The following is a 12,553-nucleotide window of genomic DNA, read 5'->3' on the forward strand; positions in this document are numbered from 1 at the left end:
AATATACAATTAGACTTGGAATTTTTTTGTCAGGCATATAGAAATTTTTCTTGCTTTGCAATAGGCCTGATACAAATCAAAGGAATGTCTCTCATTTGTTTCATGGAAATGAACCACCTCTTCAAATAAAATAATAATTTTGTTGCATAAAAGTTCCCTGCTGAATTTAATGATCAGGGGTTGCCAGTTGTCTAGAATGGCATTTTTTGCTGGCTACTTTTTGATTTTGTAAAGGTGATCACGATACATATTGGAAACAAACTGCTAATATGATCTTTTCCTCTTTGAGTACGGTCCAGCCTGCCAGTTCTTAAATTTTTTGAAAAGTCAGATAAAATGGCATTCAGCAAACTTGGGCAACTGAAATATTTACTTGGCAGAGATGATTTAGTGATGTCTGTCGCCGCAGTATTTGTGAGAATCTTCTGGACACTACAGGAAAGAAGAGATAAATATTTACCAGCTGTGCTAAATACAGAAAATTATTTCTGAAAACACTAAATTAAAACAAGAACCAAAAAATATATCCAGTTTCCTACACACAAATGTGGCTACATGAAGTTCATTCAAATAGCCCAGTTTTAACTTAATTTAAACCTTGACCTCAAACCTTAAATCTGGATGCTCAATCAGTTTTACAGAGGCGTATTACAAGCAGTGATTTATAGATGCTGTGAATAATGAGATGACAAGAGAAATGTAGAGAACAATGGAAGAGCTGCGCTTGTTCAGCATAGCAAATTTTCTCTTGATACACAAAGGAACCAAAGACCAGAAAGAACTATTTAATAGAAAGAGAAATGTTGGTGCAGGAACAAGTGGGCATAAAATAATGAAAGGTTGCTAAATCTTAATGCAAACAAGTTTTGGAGTAGTCTTCTGGCTGGACTAGTAGGAGCTAAAATCAGTTTCAGGTAGAATTTGATCAAAGTTTCTGAAAGAGATATACTAACATGCTATGGGGTAAGATGGTCCTGGAGATACTTGCCAGTCCTCTGCTCCTATTTTAGGTCTTTCGAAGCAATATGGACCTTGTATTAAGATATTTCCTATTACTTGGATTTTAAAATGTTGTATTGTGCATCTGTTTTTTCTGAAATCTGTGACCCAGGAACTGCAAACCTGACTAAGGCTTGCAGTTCATCCTGTCAGTACCTCCGTTTGCTGTGCACACTATCACAAATTCTGATGGGGAGGAAACAATTGCAGAAGCAAAAAAGGCTCACATAAAAGGTAGGATGCACTCAAGATTTTCCTTATACTAAAACCATGAAAGGCTTGCGGATCTATCCAAACAGGCCTTAGATGTGGCCACTGAGTAGGTTTTCCCTCTGTACTTACATAGAGACAGTTAAAGAGTACTGATTGAGAATTACTAGAAAGCACATTGGCATCTCTTTTTCTCTCCCTATAAGATTGGAAGAGATTTTGCTATTGAAGAGTCTCAATATTTTTTAACTGATAAAGATGTGATAAAGCATATTCTCAGCTCAGATTTTGTGTAACTTAAAAAATAAATTAGTACACAACACCAAAAAAGCTAAAATGAGTTGTTCCAATTTACATCCTGACTGTTCTCAATAAAATATACACCTAATTTTCCATGCTGATCAAAATAGTTAATCCTTCTCCTAAATTAGGTTTGTTTTTTTTTCCTTTAACTTTGTGGTGTGGAATTTAGTGCTCATGAAAGGCAAAGAATTGAGAGCCGTGAAATAAAGCAGGCTTTATCAATAGGTGATGTGCACTGCAGGCATCTACAAAGCACGTCTGAAAAGGACTAGTGCCCTTTCCTGTGGTGACAGGGTAATTTGATCTCCTTCATTTTTAACTCTGGCACTTTTTTGAGCAAGGGCCTCAAGCTGTATTCAAATTGTGCTAGCCTAAAGGTTTGTTTAATAATTTCCTTCGCCTAATATCATCCCTAATGTTTGCTTACTATCAACAAAATTAATTTCTTATCAGAATCCACAAGAAAGGAAAAGCAATTATTCTCATTTTGAGCAGTGCCTCATTTCACTAAATTAAATTGGTTCTCATGAACAAGTGGAGATTGTAAGTGAATACAAGATTTGTAATGCTGACAGTTTTAATTCCGAAAAGAACACTAGTCTCACTTCCAACTGTTTTGTAATCAATAAACAGTGTATACATTCCAGGTTAATGGGTGAGAGATTGGGCAATACATACATTCAAATTTGATATTTCGTAGGTTTTCTGGTAAATCGTGGAGAGCTACTTTCAGCCACTCATCCAGTTGTTTTGCAAATTTTCGGATCACCTGTGTCAAACTGAGAAGAAAAATCACTACATCAAAATATGTTTACTCTGTGCTTTATACTACAAAATCTGTGAACATGTAAATTTTGGTTTGTAGGCATGTATCAAAACTTCTGAAAACATTTTTAGGAAAAGGAAAACGTCACCATGTTCAAAACCTCACAAAGAATGAAAGTCTTGGCACTGCACTGCTTTGATACTTACAAACAGTATTCTTAGCTTGAACTAAAGCCATTCCCATGCTGTACAAACACGAAACCATAAAATCACAACTGTTTAAAGGAGACAATAGATCAAGCTTTGGATTTCAGCTCAGCTGTGCCCATATTTGTACAGATGTACACAGGGACGTGCAAGTGAAGCAACAACCAACTAAGCTGCAGGCTAAAGCCAGTGAATGGGTGATGATGGTGGGGAGGAATTTCCAGGCCAAGCCCACAGAGGTGGGGGAAGTGGGGGCGGAGCAGGACCTGCCTGTTTAGCTCTGCACAGGACAGGAACTTTCCTAGGCAAGCGAGATTTCTCTCTTCTCCTTTACTACACTTTCCTGATGGCTCCCTCATTTCCTGCTAAACTTGGTAGGCAGCTCGTTCTGCCCTTCTTCTTGGAATCGCTTAGTATAAAATGACAGTTCCCAGGAAAAGTTGCAGAGTGTCGAGCAGGGGACCCTAACAGTTGGCTCTGCCAGACTGAGCTGCACTGCCTGTAGCAATACTCAAGATACACAAACGAGAGAGGAAAGATGCAAGGAACTTTCAGCCAGGCAGCTTTTTCTGCCTGTACTCCTAACAAACTGCACTGAGAACAAATCTGGTAAAATAAACATGGCCATAGGCCTGCTCTACTCCACACAGACACCTAACAGGACAGGGGATCAATGACAACTGCTGCACCCACCAAAACATGGCCTTTCTGGACAGCCAACGTTTGTTCCCAGGAAGTCACTCAGAAGATTCTGGCTGAGTCAGCAAGATTTCCTTCAGGAGCTTCCATTGCAGTGAGACCCTTCTTCACCCCCTCCAGTGCAGGCTATGGCTTAATAGCCACAATCTGGCCCTTTATATGCATTACAAAAGTCTATATTCACACTCAAGTCTCTCCTTATTTGCTATGAAAGAACTAAGCAGCTTGAGAAAAGGACTGCTGTTCTGTTTAATCCTTCCAATGAAATAGATTTGGGGGGGTGAGGGGCAAAGCCTGTAAAAATGTACGTGTCTTATCAAGGAAAGCCCATGCTTATAACAGGTTTCTTGTAGAAAAAATACTTTGCCTGTACTTTAGCAGTCATACCGTGCGCATAGGAGAGCAGAACATCTTGAAAACATTTGCAGGAATTAGAACCTCTTTAAAATCTTGAGGGACAAATATACAGCACCAATAATAAACTTCTGGAGCAATATTCTTAACAAATTACTCAACCTCAGGAAAGCATCAGTCAAATAATACTAAAGGGGTACACATATATTTCGAAAAAGAGAGTGTCCTGATGCTCATATTAGGAAAACCAAAGGGCGAAACAGGTTGACTGCACTTAGTGATTACACTTTTTGCTGTGAACTGCTGATCTCTGTCCTGGTTTACCTCTATAAACAAGACTTCTTGGACCCAGATGAGGGCCAAGTAGGAATAGAACAGTTGAGATCTACTGCATGGAATGGAAAAGTGAATTTAACTTCGAAAAAAAGGAGACAAATACTCGTTAATATTAATAAAGTGTTTCTAAAATCAGCATGCATCTGTTCTTCATAGGATAGTATTTAAATTAAACCATCTTGTACAAGACTTCACAAGTACCATCTTCATGTTTTATACTCCTGGCAAGCAGAATAATAATTGGGTTCCAAGAGTGTAAACAGAGACAAATGCTTAGGTTGCAGTGTCTGAATATGCATGTAAGTATTTACAAACAGAGCAGCCAGGCTAGCTCCTGTTACTGTTACGCTGTTATCCCAGACTAGCAGAAAAGCACCTGAAATTTCCAGAAGACAGTGTGGCACTCTGCAGCCTGCAGATTTCGGACACAACCTTAAAGTTCGGACATGACTATCAGCTTTATATTAATAAACCAAGAAGGCAGTAGTATCCTCTATCACACAAAAAAAATTTTCACAATGTTTTTCGACAAAGTTTTTCACAATGCAGGTCTTGTTAAAACCTGAACATTTCTTCAGGAACTTGTCAGCTCTTCAACTCCTTTGAATTGACACTGTGATTTAAACTCCAGAAACAAGTCGCAGCAAGTCACTTCTGAGAACTGGTGTCATTCTTGAAGAAAAGATGTATAACAAAGACAGATAAGCTAAAAGCGGTCAGTGCTGCTAGCTATACTGACCTGTCAGGTAGTGCTTGTAGTACTGTTGGCATCAAAACTCCAGAAATTGCTTTGTACAGAATTGAATCACAAACTCCCACTATATTCACTACAGTTGAAGAACCCAATACGGGCAACATATGAGGAGGCATCCCTTGCCAAAAGTGCAGAAGAAAACTTTGAACCTGCAATCACAAGAAGCAGCAGGAATGTTTAAGTGGAAATAATCAAAGGCCACAAGTACCATTTTCCTTAAATGACCCTGCTTACATAGTATTTGCTTCAGCCCCAGAGCTGGACTGAGGGCGTACAACACAGGCCAGGCATATTTCTTAACTAGAAAGGCTTATATTGTAATGCAGCACACAATGGGATAATTAACCAAAGGGCAAGGAGACACTCTGAGTTGGTGACAGGGTGTCTTTACGTTACTACAGTAGACACACTCATGGGTACCACCATATTTTTACCTTCCATCAATGGCTGGTGAGTGTAACTCTTTGGCTTCCACATGTCAAGCCTCTTTCTCTCTCTGTGCTCTCTGTCCCTGTATACAAAGGAATGCAATCTAGAGCTTGGTGTAGGGAGGGAGAGGATGATAGCACATGGCTTACAGGGCTCAATATGCCATTTTCTGTCTTCATTTTGGAAAGAAACACTACACTTGTGGATTTCGTCTTTCCTTCACTATGAAGGAAATAGAAGAAAGAGTGGAGAAAGGCAAAAAAGAAAATGGGGAGAAGATTTCAGACAGAAAAATATGCCTCTGAAAATTTTAATTTAGGAAATAAAGGTGTTATTAAGTGAATTATATGATCAGTTCTACAGGGGTCAGAACACTAGCATTCATAAGTGATAACCTTTTGCACACAATCTGTACTGAAATAAGTAACCATACCAGGTACAGTAAAGAATATTTGCCATTTTTATATTTTTGCTACTCAGCCCCTCACACACCACTGATCCTGACAAACAGATTCCCTGACAAAATGTAACATCTTACTCTTAAGAAAGTGTTCTGAGACTCATCCAGCAAAACTTCTTGAATGTGCATTACATATTTCTCTCTGATGGAAACATCTAGGCTCGGTACAATGACTTAAAAGAGTGTCAGCTTTAAACCAGAAGAGGACCTGGATGTCATATTTTAATCAGACCCTCAGCATTCTCTATAGTTAGATTTGTTGTCCTGGACTAGAGGCCTTCTCCACATGTAATATAAAACTGCTTGCATTCCAGTAATATTTTATTTTTCAGCTCTAATTATACAGCTGTCTGCACGCACTGCCAAAAAACCCTGATTCAGTCAGATATGCAGCAGGTACAAACCTTATCCACGTCTAACGGATTGCATCAAGTGCTGAGCAGTGCACCTGTTCCCAGCTGCACTGCTGTAAAACTGAGCAACTCCGGGATTTCAGCCACAGCTTTCTGGGATGTCTAGGAGGCTCTAGGCCCCCACTACCCTGTGCCATTGTTAACAGACCAGCAGAGCATGCCATTTCAGCTGTGGCATCTGCCCTGGGTTTGTGCTGAACACTAAGAGGAATTCAAACGGAGCTCAGTCCCAACTCAAAGCTTAGGACAGTGCTGGTGGACACACTTCTTGAGTTGTAGGAACTGGATTGTCCAACATCTTGTAAGTAGATATTGCCACCTTAATCCTGCTGGAGAATGATGAGACAAAAGCATTCCCATTGCTTTCATTCCTCTAACTCACACAGTGTTATAAGTGAGATTTAATGCTATTGGTCACATACTATGTACTCAAGTATAGCTATTGTTCATTATTCATTAAAAGGACCGGCCACCACAAAATGAGAAGTTTATAATCTCACATTCAAAATAAGCTCTCAGATCCATTAATACCTTATGTGTCATTAAGCTACAACTGTACTTTCCAACCATACCTCATCAAAGTTTGCTCTTATTACAGTGTCTAGTATCCTCTGACAGTGAGTTCTATACATCATAATAAAGGTAGAAACCTGAAAAAAGAATGGGGGAAACACACAAAAGATCATTCTACTTAAGAAATCCGCTTTTAAAACTATCAGAATATAGAGCACAAAAAAGTAAGTTTTTTCTTATCTTACCTATGCACAATTGCAAAAATAATGAAATCTGTTAGAGTCTAGTTAGATTAGCTTTAAGATGAGTTTTCTTCTTAAAAGTAAATTCTCCCTTTGAATTCATGGATTTTTCTATGTCAATGGGGATTCTTCAAATGTAAGAGGAGCAAAAAGCCTCAGCGAGATCAAAGACGAGAATGTGGCCCTAATTAGGACATAAAGAACTATAAAACCCTATTCTTTTGTCCACTTTACATTGATACTACACATGTGAATAGCATCAGAAAACTAGCAAGCTCAGCCGAGAGCCGCCAGAGTACTTTTGTCACATGTGCAGATAGGATTCTCTTAATTTGTAGTCTAGAAGGATAAGAAACGCACAAAGTTCCTCTCTGCTCAAGAAAGCATCAGAACTGTTTTTCAGTTTGCCATCGAATGTGTTTGCAGACTAAAGAGCTATAACACATTGCAAAAACAGTTACCCTCAAACTTCACCTGCTGTATGTAATATAACTTTAAAAAAAGTGTGCACGAGCTTTAGAAATATTGTAGAGTTGATAGCATCAGCTGCCTATTTTAAGGGAAGATATTTCTTCCTATTATGTGAAGTAGTTAAGTCCCCCATAAATAAAGTCAAAGCATTATTAAACTTACTCTAATTCAAAGTCTTTATATTTTAGATAAAGCTTTCATCCAAAGCAGGGAAAAAACTCAAGACAAGCCAAGAAAAGATCTCCAAAGTGTTACCTTCTCCTCTGGCAGACTGGCTGGCAGATTTAGATCTTTGACATTTGGAAACTCTGGCAGTAATGTTCCCAGTTTGGACCGTGGTGAATACGCCACTGTCTGTTTGGTTACTTCTTTTTTTCCTGTTTCGTTGACCCAGGCTGCTCCTTTTTTAGAATACATCACGTCATAATACTGGGAGTTTTCTTTCACCGCAATTCCATAATAATGGTACCTGATACATAGAGATGTATATTTTATAAAGCAGATTGTTTAAAAATTAAAAAAAACAAAAACAAAAACCAAAAAACGGGTTAAGGGGAACTGATAACGCTAATGATTTCTACAACAAAACAGAATGTGCATTAGTTTATATATTATAAACAGGCGTAGATTCAGTAGCACAACATTGTGGTAATATTTTGGGCTTCCAATTTTCATTCTTTCTGGTAAAAGTAGCTCTCTTCAGAGTTAATAAAGCTGACTGTTGCAGGGCAGGAAAATAATGGACTTCCTTTTTTATTATTATTATTACTAGTAAAGAAAAAAAAAGCATCCTAAAGCTACGTGTTGGCAGAGCTCTGCTGTGCAGCTGCTCCTTTAGTTTAGCAATAAGCAGAGGTACAGACCCTCTGGACTGGCCCTTCTGTTGTTATTTCAGCTTCTTAATTTTCAGACTGTTGAGGGATAGTTTGATCCCTGAAAAGAATGAGTCTTTATTGCAAATTAGTTGATCAGAAATGTTGCAAAATTTGAAAACACTTCAATGAAAAGAGAAGGGAAATGTGCTGGAAAGCAATGAACAGTAGGAAATATACAGTTCAAAATTACTTTTTTGAAAACTTAGCATCAGTACTGGGCTTAGACCAGTGAGGGATACTACCCAACACTGTAACTCTGTGCAGACCACAGTGGGAGTTACACAGCGTGGCTGTGCTATGAAAATGGATTGGTGGCCTTATGGTACAAGTTTGTGCTACAACTTAGCTTTATTGTAGGTGTTAATGGAAACACTGATTATCTTGCATCAAAGCAGCAAATGAAATCTTATTCCTTACATAATTTGCTGACTTTTATTTCAGTTTCTCAGCTGTAAGCACCAACTCATCAGCTAAATATTTAATGATCACAAAAGGCATCACAAAATTGTATTGCTTGTATACTTTTGATTCACCCTACTGTCCTAGAGGGAATTTTCAGTGATCTTCCAGTTCTTTCCCTTACAGCCTATCATCAAAAGCCTATCAGGCCATGATGAGGCACTGTCTTTCGGATCCCACTACGGTGGCAGGAAAAGTTACCATCTCTAGGTGTTTGCTGTACTCCCCAGACAGTGACAGGTTTCAGAGTGCTGCCAACAGATCTGTTCCCTTGAATGTACCCTAGTTTGCTTTAGGCAAAATCAGCCATTTTTACAAAGGTCATAGATTAAATTGGTGAAATGGTAGCGTCTAAGTGATGGTAGCTCAAACTAACTCTGGTGACTTTTTCCTTTTTTCACTCACAGTCATTCACTCACAGATCAGTGCATGTCAATCTCCAGCAGAAAGTGGTGGCAAAGAGCTGGAAGCCCTAATCTTGTCTACCAGCACAGATGGGCTGAGAGGAGGCCTGGGGAGTTGGAGCAACCTTCTAGTATGTGGCTCCCTTGCCATGCCCACTGAGGATGTTCCATATTGTCTATTAAAAATAAAAGCTATCTTGAACTCAATATTGAGTAATCCAGATGAGATTTATTAAAACATTAAGATGACGTGGTATGAATGGGATTTCCTCCACGGCTACCTCAGAAAGCCACACTACAGACTCCAAATCTACCCATCAGGGCTTAGGCCAAAATGTGTATTCCACACCAGAAACCAGGCTCCGCGTTGGTCCTAACGTATTACAGATAGATAATGGCAAGTTTGTGCTAACACCGGAGTTATAACACCAGCTGTACAAGTTTGGCTTTTTAGCTTGAATGGTAACAACTGCAGCTTGCAGTTCAAGTCCCCAGTTTGGTCTCTAGCAGCTGTCATACATGCACTGCACATAAGAGCCATAAAGCTCACGTATATCCTGTGCGGTACGTATGAGGCTGGGGAAACCGAAAGGAGGTAGCTCCACAAATCGCTGAGTGAAAGGGGGGAAAAAGGGGAAAAGGTCACAGCAGGCAGGACTGCAAAAGTTCTAGACCAACTGAGACGTTGGTGTAACTTAAACAGGGGTCAGTCTGTTATATCAAGCTTCCTCTTAAATCAATTCAAGAAAAAAATGAATGAAAGCCTGGAAAATGTAGTAGAATTTCACTGTGCATTATTTAATTTCTGGTATATTTCACTTGGCAGTAAGCTACATAGAGTTTTCCAGGTAGCTTCAAAATCATATAGACAGCGATAGCCAAATTAACTCCGAAATTTCTCCAGATAGCTTCTTCTTTCACTAATTTTACCACCCCAAATGGCAAAAACTCACTGGTGCAGTTTACAAAGATTCTTTTGCAAACACTTTTCCGTATCTATCAGAAAAAAAGAAAAAACAACTTAATTCAACAAACAGGGCTTGAAAGTTTGATCTGTAAAAGAATAACATGCAGACTACTATTTCTGTGGTAAAAAGTGGAATGCTTTTTTCTTTCATGGATCTGGTATCTGCAGCACTCCTTTAAAGAAAGAAGTAAAATTTCCTTCACACCATGTAGTTTCCATCAGTTTAACTAACCTCTTGTGTACATAATTGAAGAGTTTCAAGCTACAGCACCGAAAGAAATTGGCTTTTATGTTCAGCTGCCTTCTCATGGCTCACCTGTGGTGGAACTGTTTTTAAGCTCAGTGCGATAGAGAACAGCTGCATGCTTACAGCAATAAACCCAGCTGCAAAAAAGAAAGCCTCACAACTGATGACCAAAAGTATAGCACCATTGTAGCTCTGAACTTTGTAATGTTACAAGGCAGCCGTGCTATAAAAAGACTGAAGGCAGAACAGTGTGAAGTCAGATAATCTTAACCACTTCTATGGCCGAATTTCCTTTGGCAGTAGCAGGGAAGTGGAATGAAAATCATACTGGCAGCAATCGGTCAGCACAGTTGGTGATAAAGGGACTGCAGTGTTAATGCCTAAAGTAATTTCTCTACGTAACACTTAATTTGAATGCAGTCAGATGTTTCTGAAAACAAAACCAGAGATCATTTGCAGCTGTGTTGGGTCTAGCAAGGAGTGTATTTATTGTAAATAAGTATAGTATGCATTTAGTGTGTGCGTATGTTTATACTTCTCCTCTTCACTGGATCAAATGAGAATGACTCCTCTGTATGCTATAATCCTTGGGATGTTAACCACTGACGAAGATGTAGGCATCCTCTTTTGGAGCAGAACAACTCAATTTCATACCTACTGAGGCTGTGAAATTTGAGTGACTATGATCTCCTTCATAGAGGTGACCAGGGAATCTCAGGGGCCAAGGATTTTGCAGAGCACAGAGACCACGCTTTACAGAAACCCTTTCTTAAATCCTAGATAGGGAGCAGAAGCATTGCAAAGGTGGCATGAGAGGAGTACATGACCTGAAAGTCCCTCTGATAGGCATGCAGGTTAGGGGGGAAATATGCAAGAAATATTAAGTCTCATTGATTTTTAGCCTCATTGAGAGTAAAGAGACATGGATTTCGGAGACACAAGACACCTTCAGTCAGCAGATCAAGAGCATCTTGCCCCTCTGAGAGACTCCTGGAGCTGCCAGAGGAACTTCAGTTTGGAAATATAGCAGTGCTCATTTCTTTCATTAAACGGGAAGACAAATAACAAAGTTGTAGCCAATGTCCGTGTGATTTGATGGTTGACAGTGGGTACTCTCATATAAATGCTTCCATAAAGCGACTGGGCATGCTTTCACTTTGTCTTTCTGAACTTCCAAAGAACTTACATTCAGTGCTACATCCTGATTCTCTGAGTCCAGACTTTCCTAATATGCTTTCCTAATATGCTGTGGGACTAGCCCAAAACTTGCACCTGAGAGGTTTCTGGTAGCTCTGTTATGACTGATGTTATGGTAGCTCTGCATTTGGGGAGAGATTTCAAATCTTCAATTAGCTGCTTAAATGTGACTGCTCTAGAAAAAGAAAGCTCAGTTATAAAAATTAGGAGAAGCTCAAGATGGGGGAAAGGACATTTGGTCCCATCAAAGAGATACTGCTTGGCATGGACCACTTGTTAGAAGAGCACAGTAAAGTTAATTTTAATGGCATTTCTTTTAGAGTCTTAATTTCTTTTTTTTCTTTAAAGAGTGGGTCATTCTACCTTTAGTATATAAAGCATATTTGTTTCTCAGCATTTAGCAATATTATATTTCTAGGCTTTGCTTTGAAAGAAAAGCTTTACCAGCAAAATTTTACAAACATGCTGTCCCAGGTTTTCATTTCCTCCTTCATAGTTTTCCACTTGTGATCTACAGAAACTACCCTTAGACTACCCTGTAGGATTCTGCGAATGCTAATCAAGAAAAGCAGATATATATATATATATATAAAATACATGTATATATTTAGGAGGCTTAAGTTTGCCATAAAAAGATGCAACAGTCCACTGGAAAAAATTCATGGAGTCCACAAGCAGAAAAAAATATAAAAACGTCACTGTATCCTCTTTATAAATTGGCAGAATCACATCTTGTCAACAACTGGAAAAAGTCAAATACTCTAGGAAGTGCATTGTTCTTTCTGAATTAATTTCTTATTCTGGAATTAGGATGAACTGTTTTCAGGAAGTACCATCTTTCGGGTAATGCAATAGACTAATTCCTTGATCACTTAAAGATATGTGGGATTGCATTACAGGTTTGTGGACAACTTCTGTTTAGGCTGACATATGTTCCTACCTAAATTCCAGATAGCATTCTGCTACTTGTCCTCTAAACTGAAACATGATGTTAACCAGCTGTCATTTCCCAGCCTCCAACAGTAGCTCCATTACTGCTGGGTGTGAATGTCCTTTACATTGTATAAAGTGAGTTGAGATTAAAAACAGTATAGGAACAATATGGAAAATATTGCTGATGAAAACAGTGAAATCTCCATTAGACTACCTTTGCAGGACTGTCACAGCTGAATTAATAAGACAATGTAAAGACTATAATAGAACCTCCATCAAAGTTGGGTTTTAAATCCCCAACCGGACAAGTTATTCC

The 12,553-nt window shown here is 38.9% G+C and overlaps 1 protein-coding gene across 1 annotated transcript in view; it reads right to left on the minus strand.

Annotated features, from left to right (window-relative positions):
- RFX4 (regulatory factor X4) overlaps positions 1-12,553 on the minus strand; it is a gene marked incomplete at both ends in the record, with an annotated part of 97,626 nt that overhangs the window by 38,580 nt on the left and 46,493 nt on the right. The window contains 5 exons of the mRNA XM_082498413.1: positions 374-432; positions 2,191-2,291; positions 4,613-4,776; positions 6,502-6,579; positions 7,411-7,624. Coding sequence (XP_082354539.1) covers positions 374-432; positions 2,191-2,291; positions 4,613-4,776; positions 6,502-6,579; positions 7,411-7,624 — 616 coding nt within the window. The remainder of the gene's footprint in view (positions 1-373; positions 433-2,190; positions 2,292-4,612; positions 4,777-6,501; positions 6,580-7,410; positions 7,625-12,553) is intronic.

Source organism: Vanellus vanellus (genome assembly GCF_965231255.1).
Source record: "Vanellus vanellus genome assembly, chromosome: 1".
In the NCBI taxonomy this organism is placed as follows: Eukaryota; Metazoa; Chordata; class Aves; order Charadriiformes; family Charadriidae; genus Vanellus; species Vanellus vanellus.